Genomic DNA, 24793 nt, shown 5'->3' on the forward strand with positions numbered 1-24793 from the left:
TATGTGGAATGTATCGTGATACATGTGGTTGTCAGTTGGGGTATGTATCGTGATACATTAGGTTGTCGATATGTGGTGTATGTATCGTGATACATGTGCTTGTCAGTTGTGGTATGTATCGTGATATGGTTGATATGTAGTGTATGTATCTTGATACATGTGGTTGTTGGTATGTGGTATGAATCATGATACATGTGGTACTGCGTGGTATGTATCGTGATACATATGGTTGTTGGCATGTGGTGTGTATCATGATACATGCAGTTCTTGGTATGTTGTATGTATCATGACCGGAAGAAACGTAACCCTGAGATTGTATCCATAATTAGTGGGTCTTTGGCATTGTGTACAGTTAATGTTATAAGTTATTTATGCCATTTTTCACTATAAAGCTTCGGTGTACTGAACAACGTCATTACTTGCGGCGTAACAATTACAAACTGGATTACAATTACATGAACAACGTAGGTCCTCAGATGATTATAGGGTGACTAACCTGTAATCACTGCGATTGAAGTGAAGTTGAACATTGTCTTGTGATCATTATATCAAGACCACTGGCTGCCATGAGGCTGGGGAAACAAAGTCAGGTGGCAGGTCTCGAGGCAAGTATTGAGATGCTGTTCAATTTTGGTGAGGGTTCGAGGATTCTGCTTGTCTTTATAGAATGGTTCTGCAACTCCAAGGTTTCTAGATCCAGCTGGTCTCCTGGTGCATCTTAATACCTTTACTAACTGTTCTGTTATGTTGAGTCGTGTGGACAAGTTATACGAACAATGAAAAATTAAAAAACTGTCTTTACAGTTTGTTAGATACAGTATCCGGTGTTTAAAAGTTCACAACCTGTTGTGGGTGCTGGGTCTTACTGGCAAGTATGTCGATTAGTCAAGAGAGCGTGTTGCTGTACAAGGTGGTAATCCATTATATCGAAAATAAAGGGAAAGATATATAGATGTATAGTCATATATAAAGACAGATCACTTGGCTGTCAAAACGGGTGCACATTTTTTTTTCCTTTTTCGTTGACCGTTTCCCGAAGGTGTATGGTATGTAATATCATCGTATGGAAATGATTAGGAAATATAATATAAAATGTTTTCTTATTTTGGAGAAAACACTAATCATTAATTGATATATCAAGTGTACTAATTGATTAGAGACTCTCGGGACCATTCTAAGCGTGCACGTCTGATGGAGATTTCATCGCGCTACAAATACTGATCAGCTGAACACGACCCTCCCCGTGCTTGTGGTCGTCGCCACCTACCGGAAATTCTTGTTTTGAGAGGTCGCCTGGAGGTCTCGTCCAAACCGGTAGGGAAAAATATATACTCTTTTGTCGTCAAGATACGTCAATGAATGTCGAAGTTTCCGTCGAGTGGAATTTAGTTTTTTTCCAAAATCACATAATCTACCCAAAGAAAAATCACTCTTTTCCACTGTTATCTCACTTACCAGGAGCTTCATGTCGAGAATGTAGTGGAGAGAAAAAAGTCCTGTTAAGAATAAGAGGAACACGGAACACAACGCCGCACACAAGGGAAGCACACTGCTGGAATGTGAAGACAGCAGCGCTTTGATTCTTTATATAGCCTTTGCCTCATAGAGTTGCCACGTAGGCTGATTCGTTGATAGTATTGTTCTGTCAACAACCCACCTATATCTTTATATCATTGTGTACACAAACATATCTAGTCATCAGTGATACTGCTCATGTCGTAGAGTTTTATTCTATCACTGTGTGATACTGTGCAAAATATAGGGATGATACACATAGATTGTCTGGTAACTGCCACACGTGAGGGACTAAATGAGCCTCATATCGGGTCCGGTGAACTCTTTACTAGTATGTGCTGTGTCCACCTTCCTGAAGGTTAAGAATGTTTGTGTTTTATGAAGAGTTATCACATTCTCTCTCTCTCTCTCTCTCTCTCTCTCTCTCTCTCTCTCTCTCTCTCTCTCTCTCTCTCATTAAGAGGATAATGAATACACCTGAACCAGAAAAAAAGCTTCTAATTTTTAGTATTTGATTCTTGATTGCCACAAAAGTCAGTGTTAGGATCACTCATTTCGAAGATGTATATACATGATTTAGAATGTGATGGAACCACTGATGTCGTACTGATCTGGTGTCAATGAAAAAAAATGAGATGCTGGATGTTAAACGATGATGATATTAGCCATATCCGAAATTACTAGGACAATAGCCTATTTTGGTCACTGTGACAAATTACACACACACACACACACACACACACACACACACACACACACACACACACACACACACACATATATATATATATATATATATATATATATATATATATATATATATATATATATATATTTTTTTTTTTTTTTTCTTTTTTTTTGCCGCTGTCTCCCGCGTTTGCGAGGCAGCGCAAGGAAACAGACGAAAGAAATGGCCCAACCCACCCCCATACGACATGTATATACATACGTCCACACACGCAAATATACATACCTACACAGCTTTCCATGGTTTACCCCAGACGCTTCACATGCCCTGATTCAATCCACTGACAGCACGTCAACCCCGGTATACCACATCGCTCCAATTCACTCTATTCCTTGCCCTCCTTTCACCCTCCTGCATGTTCAGGCCCCGATCACACAAAATCTTTTTCACTCCATCTTTCCACCTCCAATTTGGTCTCCCACTTCTCCTCGTTCCCTCCACCTCCGACACATATATCCTCTTGGTCAATCTTTCCTCACTCATTCTCTCTATGTGCCCAAAACATTTCAAAACACCCTCTTCTGCTCTCTCAACCACGCTCTTTTTATTTCCACACATCTCTCTTACCCTTACGTTACTTACTCGATCAAACCACCTCACACCACACATTGTCCTCAAACATCTCATTTCCAGCACATCCATCCTCCTGCGCACAACTCTATCCATAGCCCACGCCTCGCAACCATACAACGTTGTTGGAACCACTATTCCTTCAAACATACCCATTTTTGCTTTCCGAGATAATGTTCTCGACTTCCACACATTCTTCAAGGCTCCCAGGATTTTCGCCCCCTCCCCCACCCTATGATCCACTTCCGCTTTCATGGTTCCATCCGCTGCCAAATCCACTCCCAGATATCTAAAACACTTTACTTCCTCCAGTTTTTCTCCATTCAAACTTACCTCCCAATTGACTTGACCCTCAACCCTACTGTACCTAATTACCTTGCTCTTATTCACATTTGCTCTTAACTTTCTTCTTTCACACACTTTACCAAACTCATTCACCAGCTTCTGCAGTTTCTCACATGAATCAGCCACCAGCGCTGTATCATCAGCGAACAACAACTGACTCACTTCCCAATCTCTCTCATCCCCAACAGACTTCATACTTGCCCTTCTTTCCAAAACTCTTGCATTCACCTCCCTAACAATCCCATCCATAAACAAACAACCATGGATATATATATATATATATATATATATATATATATATATATATATATATATATATATATATATATATATATATATATATATATCCCCGCGTGTCGTAGAAGGCGACTAAAGGGGGCGGAAGCGAGGCGCTAGAAACCCTCCCCTCCTTGTATTTCAACTTTCTAAAAGGGAAACAGAAGGAGTCACGCGGAGAGTGCTCATCCTCCTCGAAGGCACAGATAGGGGTGTCTAAATGTGTGTGGATGTAACCAAGATGAGAAAAAAGGAGAGATAGGTAGTATGTTTGAGGAAAGGGGCCTAGATGTTTTGGCTATGAGTGAAACGAAGCTCAAGGATAAAGGGGAAGAGTGGTTTTGGAATGTCTTATGAGTGAAGTCAGGGGTTTGTAAGAGGACAAGAGCAAAGGAAGGAGTAGCACTACTCCTGAAGCAGGAGTTGTGGGAGTATGTGATGGAGTGTAACAACGTAGACTCTAGATAGACATGGGTGAAACTGAAAGCGGATGGCGAGAGATGGGTGATTACTAGTGCCTATAGACCTGGTCATGAGAAAAAAGATCTGGAGAGGCAAGTGTTTTGGGAGCAGCTGAGTGACTGTGTTAGCCGCTTTGATGCACGAGACCGGGTTATAGTGATGGGTGATTTGAATGCAAAGGTGAGTAATGTGGCAGTTAAGCGTATGATTGGTGTACATGGTGTGTTCAGTGTTGTAAATGGTGAAGAGCTTGTAGGTTTGTGTGCTGAAAAAGGACTGGTGATTGGGAATGCCTGGTTTAAAAAGAGAGATATACATAAGTATACGTATGTAAGTAGGAGAGATAACCAGAGAGCGTTATTGGATTACGTGTTAATTGATAGGCGCGCAAAAGAGAGACTTTTGGAAGTTAATCTTCTGAGAGGGGCAACTGGGGGATGTCTGATCATTATCTTGTGGAGGCGAAGGCGAAGATATGTAGAGGTTTTCAGAAAAGAAGAGAGAATGTTGGGATGAAGAGAGTGGTGAGAGTAACTGTGAGATAGTACCAAGAGAGATTGAGTGTAGAATGGAAAAAGGTGAGAGCAAATGACGTAAGGGGAGTGGGGAAGGAATGGGATGTATCTAGGGAAGCAGTGATGGCTTGCGCAAAAGATGCTTGTGGCATGAGAGAGGTGGAAGGTGGGCAGATTAGAAATGGTAGTGAGTGGTGGGACGAAGAAGTAAGACTGTTAGTGAAAGAGAAGAGAGATGCATTTGGACGAGTTTTGCAGGGAAATAGTGCAAATGACTGGAAGATGTATAAAAGAAGGAGGCAAGAGGTCAAGAGAAAGGTGTAAAAAGTGAAAAAGAGGGCAAATGAGAGTTAAGGTGAGAGAGTATCATTAAGTTTTAGGGAGAATAAAAAGATGATTTGGAAGGAGGTAAATAAAGTGCGTAAGACAAGAGAACAAATGGGAACATCGGTGAAGGGGGCAAATGGGGAGGTAATAACAAGTAGTAGTGAAGTTAGAGGGAGATGGAGTGAGTATTTGATGATGTGTTTGATGATAGAGTGGCAGATATAGGATGTTTTGGTCGAGGTGATTTGCGAAGTGCGTGGGGTCAAGGAGAATGATTTGATAAACAGCGGAGGTAGTGAAAGCTTTGCGGAAGATGGAAGCCGGCAAGGCGGCGGGTTTGGATGGTATTGCTGTGGAATTTATTGAAAAAGAGGGTGACTGTGTTGTTGACCGGTAGGTGAGGAATTCAATGTATATATGGTTCATGGTGAGGTGCCTGAGGATTGATGGAATGCATGTATAGTGCCATTGTACAAAGGCAAAGGGGATAAAGGCGAGTGTTCAAATTACAGAGGTATAAGTTTGTTGAGTATTCTTAGGAAATTATATGGGAGGGTATTGATTGAGAGGGTCAAGGCATGTAAAGAGCACCAGATTGGGGAGGAGCAGTGTGGTTTCAGAAGTGGTAGAGTATGTGTGGATCAGGTGTTTGCTTTGAAGAATGTATGTGAGAAAGACTTAGAAAAGCAGATGGATTTGTATGTAGCATTTATGGATCTGGAGAAGGCATATGATAGAGTTGATAGAGATGCTCTGTGGTAGGTATTAAGAGTATATGGTGTGGGAGGTAAGTTGCTAGAAAGCAGTGAAAAGTTTTTATCGGGGATGTAAGGCATGTGTACGAGTAGGAAGAGAGGAAAGTGATTGGTTCTCAGTTAATGTCGGTTTACGGCAGGGATGCGTTATGTCTCCATGGTTGTTTAATTTGTTTATGGATGGGGTTGTTAGGAAGGTGAATACAATAGTTTTGGAGAGAGGGGTAAGTATGCAGTCTGCTGTGGATGAGAGAGCTTGGAAAGTGAGTCAGCTGTTGTTCGCTGATTCTGGTGAGAAACTGCAGAAGCTGGTGACTGAGTTTGGGAAAGTGTGTGAAAGAAGAAAGCTGAGAGTAAATGTGAATAGAGCAAGGTTATTAGGTAGAGAAGGGTTGAGGGACAAGTCAATTGGGAGGTAAGTTTGAATGGAGAAAAACTGGAGGAAGTGAAGTGTTTTAGATATCTGGGAGTGAATTTGGCAGCGGATGGAACCATGGAAGCGGAAGTGAGTCACAGGGTAGGGGAGGGAGCGAAAGATCTGGGAGCATTGAAAAATGTGGGGAAGTCGAGAACATTATCTCGGAAAGCAGAAATGGGTATGTTTGAAGGAATAGTGGTTCCAACAATGTTATATGGTTGCGAGGCGTGGGCTGTAGATGGAGTTGTGCGGAGGAGGGTGGATGTGTTGGAAATGAGATGTTTCAGGACAATATGTGGTGTGAGGTGGTTTGATCGAGTAAGCAATGAAAGTACATGCATTCACCCTCTCAGTCAATACCCTCCCATATAATTTCCAAGGAATACTTAACAAACTTATACCTCTGTAATTTGAGCACTTACCTTTATCCCCTTTGCCTTTGTGCAATGGCACTATGCAAGCATTCTGCCAATCCTCAGGCACCTCACCATGAGTCATATATACATTGAATAACCTTACCATCCAGTCAACAACACGGTCAGCCTCTTTTTTAATAAATTCCACTGCAATACCATGCAAACCCGCTGCCTTGCCGGATTTCATCTTCCGCAAACCTTTTACTACCTCCTCCCTGTTTACCAAATCATTCTCCCTAACCCTCTCACTTTGCACACCACCTCGACCAAAACACTCTATATCTGCCACTCTATCCTCCAATACATTCAACAAACCTTCAAAATACACACTCCATCTTCTCACATTACCACTACGTGTTATCACCTCCCCATTAGCCCCCTATATATATATATATATATATATATATATATATATATATATATATATATATATATATATATATATATATATATATATGTGTGTGTGTGTGTGTGTGTGTGTGTGTGTGTGTGTGTATATATCGACCAAACCATAAGGGAGGATGAAAAGCTAGTTTGACTGTGGACCGACTGCCGCAGCCAGAATTCGAACCTATGCCCTCAACCCCGAGCGGTCCTTGAATGCATGACGATCATGAACGCTACCCGCTACACCACGGAGGTCCATTTCATAACATCATCGTCGCTATCACACCACTCTGACCTTCACACTCTGTATCATCATGCTCCGCTCGCTCACTACGCCTTTCTTATAAGAGCATTTCTTCATAATTTCTGACTCGTTTATGACCTCATATCTTGTTGTGTCCTGTTGTTAATGTTACTATTCATGGCAAAGAACCGTTCATCACCAACAGTGTAGCCATACTGTCTCCCAACATTGGAAGATCTCTATGGCAGCAGCTGCCACCTTACCCATGTAGCCCTGGGGCAGGGTAGGCTTCGCTGCCTGCCGTTTGACCTTCAGTAGCAGATCTACGTTTTTTCCTCTGCAGGTGGGCACCTGGTTAGTGGTCAGAGAGAGAGAGAGAGAGAGAGAGAGAGAGAGAGAGAGAGAGAGAGAGAGAGACTCATCAGGATAATGATGAAAAGTTCAGTACAAGAGTGATAAATACGAACACATTGTTCCTTAGAGTTATTTGAATGTTAGATGACCAACATCTGTCAGATTCTCGTATAACTGAACGCAGCCGTTGCACAGAGGTAAGTTTATCACATGACCAGCGACCTGTTTGGAATGAAAATGAATTTTCATGTGATAACATAAAACAACTGATAACAACACTCGTGGATTTTTTTTTTTTTTTGAAACAGATCAAAATGTTTTCTTTTTTGCAGACAAAAGAAATTTCGTAATTAGAAAGATATGTTTTAGAAAGATTGTGGTACGGACACTGTTATTTCGTTAGTGTAAGTCAATGAAACAGTTTAGGTATACATCCATATAAATTCATTTTTCCTGTCGAGGGACTGGAAGGGTTAGTATACATCCATATACATTTATTTTTCCTGTCGAGGGACTAGAAGGGTTAGTATACATCCATATACATTTACTTTTCTTGTCGAGGGACTCGAAGGGTTAGTATACATCGATATACATCTATTTTTCCTGTCGTGTGACTAGAAGGATTAGTATACATCCATATACATTTACTTTTCCTGTCGAGGGACTAGAAGGGTTAGTATACATCCATATACATTTATTTTCCTGTCGAGGAACTAGAAAGGTTAGAATAACAGTAAGATATCAGACATCCTTAAGTTGACTGTTTACTTTAAGCTCAAAGAGGAGGTTTCGTTCGCCGCCTCCCCACCCCCTCCCCTCGCTCGTCGCGTGAGCGTCCAAACTGTCGCTGTCTATTTTTCTGGATACCTTATTATTGTAGGTGGAGGCAAATTCTTCCCTGATCAACATATGTTTTCCGAATGTTGTCTTCTTCTCGCTGGTTAGACACTGTGTCAGTTACAAAGCTATTATCATCTTGTCATAATTCGTCTCTTGCAGTATACTAGTTCTGCATTTCATTAACCGCGTACTTGACCAAGGCTGGAGCCTGTTTATGTCTTTCTGTAAATCCCCAAGGGGGACTGCGAAGGGGGTCTCCAGTGGGGCCCCGAGCTGGCGTCGCTCTAGCATAAGACAAGAACCCGCTTGAACATGTGTGGGAGAAGGGGGAAAGAATGGCCCACACTCCAGGATTTATCATGGTCGCTTTTGTAGTAATTTGTGTGCAAAAATGAATCCCCGCAACTTTGTCTACACCTGTCGGGATAGTAGGGTGTCGCGGCGGACGAAGCCCCCTCGGACGCTAGGGTCGTTGAACAAATACGAAAACCATTGGTCTGGTATTATCCATAACCATATTCCCGTGCTTTCTGATTCCTTCTGGCATGTCATGTACAGTGATCAGAAGTAGCAGCGGCCCGTAGACCGAGGCACAAAGAGGTATAAGTTTGTTGAGTATATCTGGATCATTGTATGGAAAGGTATTGATTGAGAGGGTGAAGGCACGTACAGGGCATCAGATTCGGGAGGAGCATTGTGGGTTCAGAAGTGGCAGAGGATGTGTGGATCATGTATTTGCTTTAAGGAATGTCTGTGAGAAATATTTAGAGAAACAGATCGATTTATGGAACTGGATAAAGCATATGATAAGGTTGATGGAATAGGGTGGGTGGGAGGAAAGCTGCTTGAAGCAATGAAAAGTTTTTGTCTAGGGTGCAAGGCATGTGTACGTGTAAGAAGAGAGGAGTGTTTGGTTCCAACTAAAGTTTGGTCTACGGCAAGGGTGCGTGATGTCATTATGGTTGTTTAGTTTTTTATGGCTGGGATGGTGAGGGAGGTAAATGCGAAATTCTTGGGGAGAGGAGCGAGTATGCACTCTGTGGGGATGAGAGGGCCTGGGAAGTGAGTCATTTGTTGTTTGCTGATGATACAGCGCTGATGGCGGATTCGAGCGAGAAACTTCGGAAGTTAGTGACTGAGTTTGGAGAAGTGTTTGAAAGGAAAAAGTTAAAAGTAAATGTGAAAAAGAACAAGTTTATCTAGTTTAACTGGATTAAAGGAGATGTTAGTTGGGATGTGGGTTTGAATGGTGAAAAATTGAAGGGAGTGAAGTGTTTCAGATATCTGTGAGTTGACATGGCAACAAATGGAGCCATGGAAGCGGAAGTGAGTCATAGGGTAAGGGGAGGGGACAAAGGTTCTGGAAGCGCTGAAGAATGTGTGGAAAAAGAGAATGTTATCTGGGAGGGCGAAAATGGGTATGTTTGAAAGAATAGTATTTCCATCAATACTGTATGGATGCGAGGCGTGGGCTGTAGATAAGGTAGTACAGAGGAAGTTAGATGTGTTGGAAAAAAATGTTTGAGGACAATATGTGGTGTGAGGGGGTTTGTTCGAGTAAATAATGAAAGGGTAAAAGAGAGAGGTGTGGTAATAAAAAGAGTGTGGATGAGAGAGCTGAAAAGGGTTTGTTGTAACGGTTGATATATGGAGATAATGAGTTAGGAAAGGTTGACAAAGAGGGTGTATGTGTCAGAAGTGGAAGGCACAAGGAAAACGGGGAGACCAGATTGGACATGGAAGGATGGAGTGAAAAAGATTTTGAGCGATCGGGGCCTAAACATGCAGTTGGGTGAAAGGCGTGCACAGGATAAAGTGAATTGGAGCGATATGGTATTCTGGAGTCGAAGTGCTGTCCATGGACTGAACCAGGGTGTGTGAAACGTCCGGGATAAACCATGAAACGGTCTGTAGGGCCCGGTTGTGGATAGGAAGATGTGGTTCCAGTGCATTACACATGTGTTTGTATGTGATTTATATTTGTGGTGTCAATTTGTGTATTACAGGAAGAGGGTTTTACACTCGTGTTACCCCTTTTCTTATTGCATATTTGCACCATGTCTTTGCATATTTGCACCATGTACGTATATACACGTAAACACACAGCAGTTTAAGGCACGTACCCATTTATCGACCCAGCCCTGGGGGAGTATGAGCACCTGAGTTAGGCGTGGGCCGACTACCACCCAGGATTCGAACTCATGCAGGTACGACCCCAGGCTGGCCCATGCTGACTCATGTTCAGTGAGTAACACTAACTATTACATCACATGTGTGGTTAGTATTTGTGTGTTGGCGTGGGAGTTTTACCCTCGTGTTGCTCCGTCTCGTAACCTTGAGTATATACATCATATCTTTACTCCTATATATGTATGCACATACGCACACCATACCCCACCCTAAGCTAGGCATCCATATATCGACCAGCTCCGAGGGAAAGATGAACACCTGAGTTGGGTGTGGGCAGCCTGTTATGCACAGGATTCGAACACAAGCAATCCAGATCCCAGACTAGTCCATGCTGACTCATGGTCAGTAAAGTTAACCACTACACCACGGTGGCCCATGGTATGTGTGTGTGTGTGTGTGTGTGTGTGTGTGATTTGTGTGTGTGTAAGTACGTAAAACGCCCATGAAACTTCTGCTGGTGCATCATCCCACTTGGTTCTCGGAGCAGTTAGTTGTGCAGGTGTTTCAGGCCAGCCAGTGCATGAGCCAGCAGTAACGGTATGAGGCCAGGGTAGGCGGGCCAGCCAGTAGCCACATCAGCAACCCTGGCGGCCCCTGCTGATGTAGCAGGGTGGGCTGCCCAAACGGAGACATAAGCCCTGCCCATGGTGGGTGACATCGACCTGTAGAGCGAGCTGCTATATCCGCTGGTTGAGGGTATACACACAGGGTATACGACGAGCACTGTGTGCCACAGGCGGCTCTGGTTCACACCAGCGACAGTGAACTTGTTGGTTCTGGCCGGCAGCCGCGCCACAAACCTTCCTAGGTCTCGGTAACCCAGGCGGCCCAGAGCTGGGTGGGGTTGCCGGTCTTGGCGATGTGTCACTGGTAAAGGAAATAATGTATGATTTTACCCAAGTTTACAGTCGGCCTCCGTGTAAAGTTAAGAACAGAATGGCAATCACCTTCCTTAGAGTTGGGGTTAGTAGGAGGGGACAATGGGGAACTCTCTCTCTCTCTCTCTCTCTCTCTCTCTCTCTCTCTCTCTCTCTCTCTCTCTCTCTCTCTCTCTCTCTCTCTCTCTCTCTCTCTCTCTCCCCGTTGGATAATGAGAGAATATCATCCATTTCTTTATTCATTCATATTCTTTACAAGTATTACAGAAAGCCTCCAGTAAATCTAGAGCAAACCACCAAAACGTTAAATTTATCGAGTCCTACTATAGCAAGCTTCCCACGTGCCTCTATCACCATCACTTTGTAAGCTTGTCCCATTCATTCTGGCTCCTCTCCGCATCCCACCGCTTGAAAAATGAAAATAGCATGAAGTGTGCTGACAGAGATTCCCGGATACTGGACTCATCATGACCCATCGAGATTGCTGGAAATTTTTATTTCAAAATGTCCTCCAAAGCAGTACGTGTACGTTGTCGCGAAAGTATTTCACCATTATTTCAAAGGTCATTTCAGACTTGTACAGGTCGAAGACCTACGACTGCCAGCCACACTCACAGGAAGGTAATGATAGTACGATATGCAGGAGGGTCTCTTCCTGCCCTCCACTGGTGTGCCCGAGCCTAATTCAGGTGCTATTATACTCCCGGTCAGTGGCGTTGATGTTGATGGGTTAGGTTAGGTTAGGTTACCACGCTCTTGCGGGCTCAATTTCCCGTTAAACATCCTCCTCAGCGTCTTCACCACCTTCTCTAAACTCAGCTCCGAGCCAGGATCATCCTTACACATTTGGTCCTGACTCCTGGAGTGTACTCCCTCTACTCCCTGACGTCAGAGCTGGTCCTAGCATTTTAGGGGCCCTAGATTGAGTCTCTTTTGAGGAACCCTCCATGCTTCAACCCACCCACCCCAAATCACGAGCTCTGGGGGCCCGGGGACATAACCCCATGAAAATCTTGAAAATTTAGGGTGTTTGTGATAGCAATTCCTACTTCCTGAAGGCTATCGTATAAAGGTGAGGACTAGGGAGCCCTCTTATCGGTCAGGGTCCTACGCCCTGACCGGCCCTACCTATACACCGTATAGGTAGGGCCGGTCCTGCCTGACAGTCATACGTATTTCACTAATGGCACACTCCAGATAACAATTGTTCGTTGCTCTATCATCACTCTGGGCTTTGGGTTCTTATCATCCACATGTAAGTTTGTGAAAGTCAATGTAAACAATTAGAGGTTGAGTCTACGAGTCTACACCATTAAAAACAACGCTGAGCTTTACAGTGGGTGTATGCTGTCACACTTCATAGGGGAAATCACTCATGGTGTCTTCACAAAACTACTATAGTATGTCTGCAAGGTTACACTGGCTGTCTCTGATACAACACTATGTAGTCAGACTACAGATTCTCTCTCGCGTTGAATCCAACAGAAGTCTTTTCATCACAGCTCCTCGAATCCAGCATCACACGTCTGTGACTGCAACAGCATGATTATGGTAGCCTTCCTACGCATTCATCGCTCTGCCCTGATGCAACACCATACCCCTCATAGTAATAGCCATATTCACTGTGAATGCTATAGCATATCGTGGTTTTCAGCACGCACTCACCCTATACATACCCATATAACATGAGACAATGAAGTACCTGTTTATATTAATGGTGACTAGGACACCTAGTATTAAAATTCATGCCGTATCTGCTGTCCACTGGGCAGGCGTGCAACCAACAGACTACGTAACAGTACGCAGTTAATACAGTGGCATTACATTGACAAAAATGTCTCCCAGACTGGCACATAATATCAGGGTATGAGGGTAATGATTTCACGTCAATTATTGGTTTATTCAGAGCAATATTTCCAGATTTATCATTCCAGGTACTAAATAGTGATTAATTGGAGTTTATAAACAGCTGCTTTATACTAGCTTATGAGAACGCAAACCTCCAATCAAGAAGCTCAATTGAGATAAACCTAGCTGTGCAGAAAGCTAATTTCTACATCATTAACACCCGACTTACTGGTCAGTCTTGTGAATGATTCTTTACAAGATTTTCGAATGACAGGAGAAGCGTACAACACTGATCTAATGTTATTTGATATGAATTAAACAAAGATTAAGACCGCTCAAGATATTTGTAGACATGAACAGAGCGTTTGACACCGTGTCACAGATACGTTAATAAATCAATCTAAGCCTGTGTGGCATTAGAGGCTGCTCAACACTACAGTCGTCTTACCTTTATGATACTGCTACATTCCAACAAAACATGCACCGCCTCAAGGCGTTGCTGAAAGTCCACTCTTATCTACCCTCTCAATCAATTATTTATGCTACGTTATCAAGTACTTCATAGTTATGCTCTTTGTCGAGTACAACTTACATTTTCTCACTGAAAATTACTTAATGTTATAATCTAGAACATGATTATAACATTAATGGTTGGTTCCAACGTGAACGAGACATTCTATATATTCATTGGAAGAACACTTGATTTGTCCTTGCAATTCTCATCAAATGTATTGTGTTTGGTTTGGCAGGGGTTCTGAGCTGGAAATTATCCAAGGGAGACCCTTGCGGTAGCGCCACGTGTGTTCTACAGACACAGTTCTTGTTAATATTCAGAGTCGGTTAACTGTTTATGGACGGGTGCCAACCTAACCGCATGCCTGCTGGCCTTCTGATGATAAAAACCAGCAAGTCGGGTTTGTGTGAGGATTTACAAGACTTCACATTCATTCTTCTGAGCAAACAAAATTGGTTTAAAAAATGAAAAGCAAAATAAATCAACAAACCGCGTTCTAAGCAAAATCTGCATTGTAATCATCTACGCGAGAAAGACATTGCACATCGACCTAGCAAGGTAGGACGTTGTATTGCACTTTCTTGCCTTCCCCACTGTGTATATTGTTACACCTAATGGCTGTCAACCACCAAGGTCATTAAGCCAGAATCAATCCCCAGCCTCAAAACATAAACAATAATGGGTAAATGAATATATAAAATAAGGGTAAATGAATATATAAAATGAATGTTGGTGAAACTGCTTTATCTTGTTTTTTTCTAAGAAATTGGACCCACTTTATGTCGGCTGCCATTTTCAGCGTGCATAGGAAATTAATAAAGGATTATGGGAGAATATATTACGCTGTTACATAGGAGCGAGTTGACAAACTCGCATCTGTACATTTGGACCGAGTTATCACGGAAACATCAATAGAAATATTCTAGTTCATTTCATATAATTGTAGAATGTTGATTATTCCATACATTATAATCTTAAGTGAACACGACCAGGAAGCCCAGGATGTTCCAAAACTGGCAGGAAAGGAAATCAGCATGGTAAACAGCGATAAGTGACCAATATGAATTCCATTCGTGTTACAGAAGTTGCCTGAGGTACAGCGGGCGGAACGGAGGACTGTGGCCAACATCTCGAGCAACCAGGTGATTCTACGATGGTTCGGAGCGTTGCCGAAAACAGTAAAGTTTGACATTGAGTATATTGCAAACACCTAGTATACATTATAGGATCGATTAGGTGTGAAAGCCAGATGCCCATACAGGAATAAGTGCTGGGTTTGCTTCAAACAATACCCAAGGGTGGCACAACTTGGAAAAGATGAATATCGGAGAGGCGAAACATGCTGCATGACCCAGTTGTTCGGGGATCATTGCGCTTGAAATCGAAACTCCACCGAGACCACGACCGAAGCTTGATAGAGAAACATAGTACGAGACAGTAGTTCGTATCTGCCCCACATTCTCAAACCTCAGTCTGGATCCAACTACGATGGCAAATATATATATGAACTCTTGACGTACGTTAGAATTCCCACCTCTCCCGACAACCCGAGAAGTGAAATGGATACGAGGACTCCCTGAACTCCTTCCCAACAGACAGAACCTGTTATATGAATATTCTTATATCCTTTGCTGAAGAGAATAAATAATAATAAAAAATGAGGGGTCATTGAGAGCCAATCACAGTCCATGAGAAAATTCAAACTGGTTTTCAGCGGAGAGATTGATAAACAATATAGTGCACGTCCCACAGCTATAGAAGGAGACGGAGAGGAAAGCGCAATTGATTTGGATAGCTCGGAAAACGTAATCTTTCTTCGGGAGGAAAATGAAGATATTTAGCAATAGATGCAGGAAATGAAAACAGAAATGTATTACTTGAGGAGCCTTATACTAATTGAGCAGAAAGCACCCCAGACAAATATTAGCAGTGCAATGCAGAAGACAGCGTCAGCTAAAGTCGAGAGCAAGTCCACAAAATCCACATTCATACGAAAGTTCTTCACAAAAATTCTGGCACGCACCGTCCAGCACCGCTGTCTTTGACGCAAAGGCAATCAGCAAACTACAACAGCGAAAATTAAACATCCTTCGTCAACTGGTACAGACGATTCAACACCTGCCACCTCTAGTCCAGTCTTAACTAGGTCACTAATTAAAATCATGCTGTGGATTGATGGACGAAGACAGTGAAAAAAAAGAATCACGGTGAGAGTCGCAAGAGACATGCGACCTTCAACGGAATTTCCCGGTACGACATTTTCACAGGCTGATAGACCTACAGCATACCCAGGACACTTTTCAAGATTACACAGTGGAATGAGCAGGGACTTAGACGGGTTAAAAACATACAAGAAACGTGTCAACGTAAATGTTATGTTTTAAGGCTCTCGTAAATGGTATGTTTTTAAGCTCGCTAGCTTCCAAAACTTTCGACTGCAGGCAAGTTAGGGTGTGTGATTTCAATTGAGTCTGTCATACCATATATCTATGTGCGTGATCCAATACACTGCTGTGATGTGAATATTCAGGCTGTGAAACTTCATTTAGAATCAGTCCTCATATACATCATTCATAGGGATAGTGTGACAACCTTAGATTTATATGAACTATTACGTCAAGGATACGTTCATAATTGTTGGTGGATGCTTTATTGCTAATCATGTCTTTCAGTTCTAGAACAACCCCTTTACTCTCCCGGAACGCATAGTTAGGCCTGTTCATGACTTCCCTGACATTTCCCTTTTCAGTTCAGGTTACCCCTACTCATAGAGTGGGCAGTCTAGATCTACTTTGGTAAGAACCGAACTAACTTCACAGTTACATGTATTTGTAGGCTTAATCAGTGATCATTAATCCATAGTGACTACTGTTGATGTATGTGTAATTGCCAATGTCCTGTCCTGCCCTTTGTGAAATATTAGAAAAGCGAATTAGAAGCTCTTGCGATGAAAGATTGGAACCTGGTGTATGAAAGACTTTCCCCTGGATGGATTTTGCCACGGTCTTCACTCAGGCACTCAGGGTGGAAATGTGCCTACCTCCTTGCAAAATTATCGTTACGGAGGAACAGTAATTATCATTTCTATGATGCTGAGGTCAAAAGACTCAGTGGCGTACAAATGCTTCATTAGTTTAAAAAAAAGAAAAAAAAAGTGGTGTGAAACTTTTGTCTTACGTCCTTATCTGAGCTCTGGAGAAATCTGAAAATTGCTTCAAGTAGAACAAGTCATCTTCCAGCTCACAAGGATCCAGCAAGTCATGCGACATCTCTTATGGAGGAATTTGCATCTAGAAGTGAGAGTGGCAACCTCCTTACTTCCATCGCAAGTTGTAGAAAGGAGGAACTACTTTCACGCCGACAACGAGACGTTATGGCTAGGCTATGACCATTTCGAACATTTCAGATCACCCCTTCGCTGTGACAGCTTAAACTTACCGCTGCTACGAAGGGCACTGTCCTTTAAGGACAAAGTCACGTATTTCACGCTCAGAAATTCAGGTGATAGAGAGGAACCAAATACCAAACCCTACTCACAAATCCTACACTACAGGCAAGACACCTGATGTTTGGAAGTGTACCGACATAGTGCCCTCCCAAAGCCGTGAGGTCCATAGGTTGTTTAATCCCACTGCTGTCCTGTACCGTTAAGATGGCAGGGAGCATGATACTTGCCCGACTAAAAAAAAAAAAAAAAGAATAGGTCCTTTTCAATAAAGCTCATTCATGTTTGTTAGTTAAAGGCTCATGTACTACATCTACTTGCTTTAATAATGTACTAAGGCAGCCTAATGCTTTCTACATCTTGAAAAGGCATTTGAATAGGCGTCTCCATATGCGATTCTAAGACCTCCCTTGAGCAAAGATACGAAAGAACTTCATGCTTAGATCCTTGATAACCTAATAGAAAAATCAGTATTTTCAAGGACATTAGATAATGGAGCAACTCAGTGGGTTATAAGCTCGACTTTGTTCAACATCTTAACAGAGGAACTCATTGAAATTACATTACCAAGTCTGCTCAGTTATGCAGACAACATTTCTTATCAGCTGAGAAAATCATGTCCAGGGCAAGTGCAAAGTATGCTCTTAACAGTACTGAGAAGAGGTACCTTAACTTGGGACCAAAAATCTCTGGTAATAATCCTGTAATACCTTCGGGTTAAAAATATGAATCTTTATTGGATTCCACTTTACAGATACGTAAGAGTATAGAATGACAGAAGGAAAAATAAAAAGTACATTAAATACATTAAGGAAAGGACAGCAAACAGACTGATTCTGATTACATTTCGAATAACATGACTAAGGCCAACCACGCAGCACACGCTGTGACGTTTGCTATTGACGAGTCCGCCCCACTACAATAACGTTATTAAAGTCCGAGGTAAAAGCTCTTCAGACTATACTAATTAATGCAATGAAAAGTATCACAGGAGCTCCAGGCTGGACTAAAACGGGAAGATGATGCCGAGAGAAACACCTGTAGCCCATAGTGTCAAGAATTCAAGCTCACTTCGTTGGTAGTTAAGGTACACACGAAAAGTCTTTGGGATGCACCTTTGCGGAGCAAATGGAGTTAGTTCTTGCCGGGTGGACACAGTTGCAGTAGTGCAACAACAGCATCAGGTCCCTGTAAGTTTACACCCAAGTGACACAGGATCAGGTCTCCCAGTTTCAGGGTTTACCTCATCCCCTCTAAGCCTCACCTATTGTAGACATACGATTATATTCCTGCTTCTAAGAATACAAATCTATTCAAAATCTTGTACGTTTAAAATCAGAGGTTGTTTCTGTCATTCATTATGTCTCCAAACTTTGTAGTTTATTACCATGATTTTTGCAGGACCTCATGATTAAATGTCAAACGCCTTTTTGCAGGTCGAATACAACCATATCCCTAGTCGAACTTGATATAATCGCTGAGATGTATTAAACATTTGTCAGTCAAGAAAATAGAGCAGAATTCTGTTTGCTTATGAGTCATTTAGCAGGTAAGAAAAAAAATAGCCGCAGGTCTTGTGACAGATTTATGTTTCTATGTCATTACTGGAGGATATCATGCAAAAAAAAATTGCCCTTAGATGAACAAATTCGTGGCTGAGTGTTTCGAACAAGAATATATAATCATTTTCTTTCGTCCAAGAGGCATCATGCGGTTTTCTTCATTACCTGATTTATTGGTATCACCTCTTCCTGTCTTCATATATCTCCGAAAGAAACTTGGAATTGTTCTTTTGATGTAATCTGAAATCTTGAGTAGACGTCGCCAAATAAAATAATTTCAAATACCTCCTCTTATGCACAAATAGGTAATATAGATGGGTAACAACTCCATGGGTAAAGAGGAAAAGTTTTGTAAATAGGTGAATAAAGTCTGGAGAAGAGAATAAATGGGAGTGTTAGTGACGGGAGTAGATGCTTAAAGGAGACGAAAGTAATTTGAAGGGCCCCACCCTCCCATCTAACAAGATAATCAGATGGGTGTTCGGAACACAAAGCGAGTCAAGGCAAATGATTTGAAGAGGCATGACAATGCGTCTGGAGCGTGAAAGTGTTGTTGATTGGTTAGTCAGGATTTTCATTTTTTGTGGTTCAAGGTGAGGTGCCTAAGGACTGACGGAATGTTTTTATTAATTCCATTGCATAAAAGCAAGATGAACAAATTGAATGTTCGAATTACACAGGCATAAGTCTGTTCAGAGTGGTAATTGAGATAGTGGTGACTTGCTCAGAACATCAGACTGGGAAGAACAATTTGGCTTCAGCGTGCAACAGGATGTGCGAATCAAATGTTTGCTTTAAAGAATTTGTGAGAAACGCTTGAAGAAATTTATTTGTTTGCAGATTTATGGATCCGGAGAAAGCGTACGATGGTGTCGAAAGAAATGTATCAAGGGAGGTGCTAAGAGTGTATAAAGTGGGAGGAACGCCACTAGAAGCGGTGAAGAGTCTTTATCAAGACAATAAGAAGTGTGGGCTAGGAAGTGAGTCAGCTGCTATTTGCAGATGACATGGTACTGGTGGCAGACTCGAGTGAGAAACTACAGAAGTGGTGCCTAGGTTTGGGAATGTGCAAAAAAAACAAAAAAAAAAAGGTTAATATGAATGAAAAAGTGAGATAATGAGTTTTGATGGGGAGAGAGAGCGTTTAGTCTGTGTGTTTTTGGAGAGAATCTGGCGGAAGTAGTGTGCTGTAGATACCTAGTAGTAGATATAGCATCGGCTGGAATTATGGGAGCTGAAGAAAAATGAGCTGGATAAGGGAACAAAGGCCCTAGGTGCGTTAAGGAGTGTACAGAGAGGACAAATTGGTAAATTTAATGGTAAAATGTCTCGAGTCTTGATGGTGCTGTATGAATGCATGTTTCAAGCAATAAATGCAAACATAAGGTAGAGTGTGGATGTATTAGAAATGAAATGTCAGAGGATAATTTGTGGTGTTAAGAGGGTTGATCGTGTAACGAATGACACTGTGACAGAGTGGTGTGGTAATAAGCGAAATGTCTTTAAGATGGCTGAGCAGGATTTCCTCAAATGGTGTGGACATGTGGAGAAAATAGAATGCCTAAGAGGACCCATGCATTAGGAGCTGAGGCAACGAGGAGAAGGAGAGGCCAATAACGAGGAGGAAGGATGAAGTGAAAGATACTTTGAGCTATCGGAGACAGAATTCGTAAGGGTAAAAGGCATGCACGGGATAGAGCGAACTGGAGCAGCATTCTACTGAGCAGGGAACACGCTGTCAGCGGACTGAACTGAACAAAGGGTTATGAAGCGGTCAGGGAAAAGCACGGAAAGATCTGTGTGGCTCGGCTGTGAATAAAGGACTCTGCTTTCTGTGCATTATACTTGACATCTAAAGTGAATGTGAGAAAATTGATTATTCTTTCGCCTTCCCTGGCACTACCCCACCAGCGTGGGAAACGACGAACAAGCATGAAAAAAATAGTCGAATTGAACTTGGCTGAAATTTGAGTTAAGTTTTGCTTAAATGTTGCAGTTTAAGAAAATGTCTATATGAAAGACCTATGGTATCTTATCAAGTTTAAGTGGGATGGGCATGGTTGACAAACCAAAACAAACTAATTAAGCGATTTGTTGTTCTTTGGATTGTCTCTGTTTGTCCTAGGGAGAAGAAAAGAGTATGAAAATACTAAAGATGGTGATTCAAAACACATCCCCATGGTGATTTGGAAAAATTCAAATTCCAAGACAAAAATAAGTATTCCTAGCCTACAAGTGGAACTAGACAACCCTCGGTTAATCACGACTACAATTGATATCGGAAAAGCAGTAGCACAAGCAAATTTCTTTAGTACATTGTTCACACAAGAATCACCAGAAGTATCCCTCATATGGAACCGAAAACCCTCACAAAACGATTAGCCATTGACTTAGAAAGAAATATTATGAAATAACATTTGGAATCGAGATATCAAAAATCTGGCGTACACAACTTGCAACCAAAGTTCTGATGAAAAACTGCAAGAAAGAATTTTAAGCCTCTTGAAAAAATATTCAACATCATTGTGAACAATTGTTATGCCGAATGAAGGAAAGGAGGAAAATACAAGAAGGGGGATACAACTTTACCATCAAATTTCAGACCAACTAATTTGACCAATAAGACATGAAATGTTTGAAAGAATTATAAGACAGTAATGGAACATAAACGAAAACATTTTCTTTAAGTGAACAATTTGACTACACTAGCATACGACCAACTACTCTTCAGCCCCTTAAAGTGTTAAACATTTGGACGAAGGCTATTGAGTAAAGGACAAGAAGAGGTGTATATAAAATGTGAGCTTACACACACACACACACACACAGAATATGAAGGCCTATGACAAATTAGGAACGTAAGACTTTTAATTAAATGAACTGAAAGCTTATCAAATTTGTGACCCTATACTAGCTTGGTTAACTTCAGTGATTATAAACGGCGAAGAATCGCCTGGGAGAGATTAATTTAGTGGACTTCTCTTAGTACTGTATATCAATGATTTACCGACCGCATAAGCTCAAACACTTTTATGTTTGCAGATGATACCAAAACACTGAAAATCATCTCAAATAAAGCAAACCGAATTATGATCCATGGTCAGAGGTAATTGCCGAAACTGAACCCGAAAAAGTCACTAGTTGGCCACAAGGATGAGAATAAATGTGCAAGTTTTCCAGGGTATCTATGTAGCTGAAAATTTGCAGTTTGATATTCATATTGCAAAGATCAAATGAGCCAGTAGCACTTTTAACTTACTAAAGTGCATTCAGATATTTAATTGATTTTGTTAACATTGTTTAAGCCCTTGGAGAGGTTGCATGTTTGGACAGGAACACTGTATAAGTAAGATACAAACGAAAGTATTTTGAGTCTTGAGAATGTCTAGAGAAGAGGCACTCGCAAGGTAACTACTTTGAGACACTTATCTTACTCAGATAGATTGAAGAAATTACAACTATCTACATTATCGTATACAGGAGTGCGAGATAAGTATGACTAATAAATCCTGTTTGCATTGAAAGAAATTAGGGAAATTGAAGTTATGATATGGAGTTACTTCACCAACAGTGGAAGTGGCGTATTAGTGGAAATATCCTCATTCTTGAGTAAATTACCCTAAATTAGCGTTTAAGGCTTTGAGCTTCCGGACTCCGTCCCAAGACATGCTGTAAGAACCGCTTTGTTAATCACTGAAGCGTTAAGCGAGTCCTCCATAATTTTAATGCACCACCGTTAGGACCTCTGTTAATATCGCAATATTCAGACCTGGCCACAGTGGTTTCAACATGCGACCGACATCTTCATAAAGTGCCATTAAGGTGTTGCATTTGTAAGCTGTACCGTGAATGGCTGATCGTTGACTTGCAGAGCACGTCCCTGCCGCCCGGAAGATTGTATACGTGGGACCACTCTTGTGTACACCACCGTCATCAGCTGACTGAATTGGTAGTTTACCTAGTCACAACACCTGCTTGTTTAGTGACTAGCGGGTAATTAGTGAATTTCCATGTTGTTAAACTAGTGTCAAGATAGAGTTATACATTACGCTCAATTGTATCTATTTTAGAGTCATTTACCCGGCGTATTTTATTATCTTATTAAGTTTACTAAGTAATCGCAGTTTTCTTGTAATTTATCGCGAATTTTATGATAATCGTTCACTGGTGATTTAACAGTTTGAATGGAATTGTTTGTATAAATTGAAGAAACTCGGCGACGATCAGTGAGTGAGACAGTGGTTGCAAACCGGAAAAGGGAAATCAATTTTATTCAAGTTTAAAGCTGATCATGGTCTATATTTTTCATTGTATAATTGATATCGATGAATTTCTTGCAATTAGAAGAACGGATTTAAAGGGGTAGAGCTTGATTTTGGACTGTAATTTCTACATAGCAGTAAGAAGCAGTTTGATAGTTGGGAGGGTTATGAAGATCGACGAAAATGTGAGATTGAAAATTTAAAAAGGTGTGGAAAAACATGTCTTGGAATCAAGACCTGTTAATTCCTCACCTGAGTTTCCTTAGCAACTGATATCTCCCTTATTTTGACCGTTATTTGAAAATGTTCAACTGTTTTAATGAAGTGGCTAGCAATTTTGTGTGTTTATGTAGGCATGGAAACAGATTTGTATGTAACTCATTCCTTGATAATGTGGCCTTATTGAGGAGTTGAGATATACGTTCATATATTTCTTCCTATCTTATAAAGCAGAAATTAAAGGTTATTCTGGACTGCTTGGGGAAGTTATGTAAGGTGTACATTGATCCTGTTGATTTTATAATTGTTTTAGCTACATTTATGATAATCAAACCATCAGTATCCTGTTCTTCTTAACATTTTATGGTAATTGGTTCTGTAAATGTTCAGTTTACCCTTTCATTGAAAGTAGCTTTAGATATACATTGAAAATTAATGTGAATATTGGTAGCTAGTGAAAGTTTTGTCAGGTTCTCTCAGGTTCTGTTGACTCTTAGATATTCTTCATAGACTCTCATCTTTTTAAACCTATCGTCATAGCCCTTTCTGCTGCTGACCCGTTCCTTTACCTTAGACAAAAAAAGATGCTTCATTTAAATTCCACCCTTCGAAATCAGCTCTTCTGATGACTTAAACTGCAGTGATACTAACTTCTTTTTCAAGATTATAAAGGCAGTTGATAGAGTAGTGGGGCTGGACTGAAACTCTACCAACTTGTGGACTCTGGTGAGTGCTTGGATGAAATGGGTTTAAAATAGTCACTCTGTTATTAAATTTTGTGGTATTATGCAGCTCTTGTTCATTCTCATGAGTATGAGACATTTCTGACAGTTTCTACTCATGTCCCATGCATTTGAAAATCTTACTAAAAAGTGGTTAGGGCTTGAAGAAAGAACCTGTGCTGAAGGTGACTTTTCACTCTTGGTGTAACCCTGAACAGGCAGTCAGATAATACCTACAGATGTTTTCAAGCCCCAATATAAGTCACTGGCAAAATCAGACGTAGATTTTCAAGTGAATCGTGAGTCTCCCTCACCAAAACACTTTGAGATGTTTTCAAGCCCCAATATAAGTCAATGGCAAAATCAGACGTAGATTTTCAAGTGAATCCTGAGTCTCCCTCACCAAAACACTTTGAATATAATAGATACAGGTTGAAGAAGAGCCACAAGACAACACCTACTAGATCTGAAAGACTTAACGTATACAGAAAGACTAAAGAAACTGAAACTGCCCAGCCTAAGATATAGATTGCTAGGGCAGAGGCAATAGAGATCTCAGAAATGATTCATAGTTACCATGATAGAGATGTATGCAACAAGAGTCCAGCTATGGAGTGATTTTGTGGGATATGCAAGGACAAGAAGAATCTGCCTTAAACTGTATTTATTGATAAATTCTGCAAGAAGAATGGAATACTCTGCACTAAGAGCAGTGAAAGTAGGAAACAGTTTAAGAGAGAGATTTTAACAATGTAAAACATAAATTTGTTGAAAATCAGACTAGACAAACAGATAGCAGGGCTAGGTATATTATATGATGACATCGAAGCTTATATTCAGCCTCATTGAGTGGATACATGTGTATGAGGAGTTTAGCATAGAGGAACCCCAAGAATCCTGAGTTGAAAATTAGCTACAGTATAATGTGAATATAAGAAAAGTAAATGCTAGTGGAATTAGGTAGGTCTCATAGGTTTATAT

The 24793-nt window shown here is 41.2% G+C and overlaps 2 protein-coding genes across 4 annotated transcripts in view; one reads left to right on the top strand and one right to left on the bottom strand.

Annotated features, from left to right (window-relative positions):
* LOC139761928 (uncharacterized) overlaps window positions 1–1556 on the bottom strand; it is a 117036-nt gene extending 115480 nt beyond the window's left edge. Inside the window, exon 1 of the mRNA XM_071686606.1 lies at window positions 1456–1556. Coding sequence (XP_071542707.1) covers window positions 1456–1467 — 12 coding nt within the window. The 5' untranslated portion in view covers window positions 1468–1556. The remainder of the gene's footprint in view (window positions 1–1455) is intronic.
* Window positions 1–24793, top strand: part of Abcd3 (ATP binding cassette subfamily D member Pmp70) — a 219257-nt gene that overhangs the window by 53880 nt on the left and 140584 nt on the right. The window contains exon 1 of one of the 3 annotated variants that reach the window (XM_071686580.1): window positions 22278–22558. The exons of 1 other annotated variant lie outside the window; for it this stretch is intronic. The gene's annotated coding sequence lies outside the window, so the exon portion shown is untranslated. Of the gene's footprint in view, window positions 1–22277; window positions 22603–24793 lie in introns of those variants that run through there. One more of the 3 variants, XM_071686571.1, reaches the window with a different exon arrangement.

Source organism: Panulirus ornatus, chromosome 3 (genome assembly GCF_036320965.1).
Source record: "Panulirus ornatus isolate Po-2019 chromosome 3, ASM3632096v1, whole genome shotgun sequence".
Lineage (NCBI taxonomy): Eukaryota > Metazoa > Arthropoda > Malacostraca > Decapoda > Palinuridae > Panulirus > Panulirus ornatus.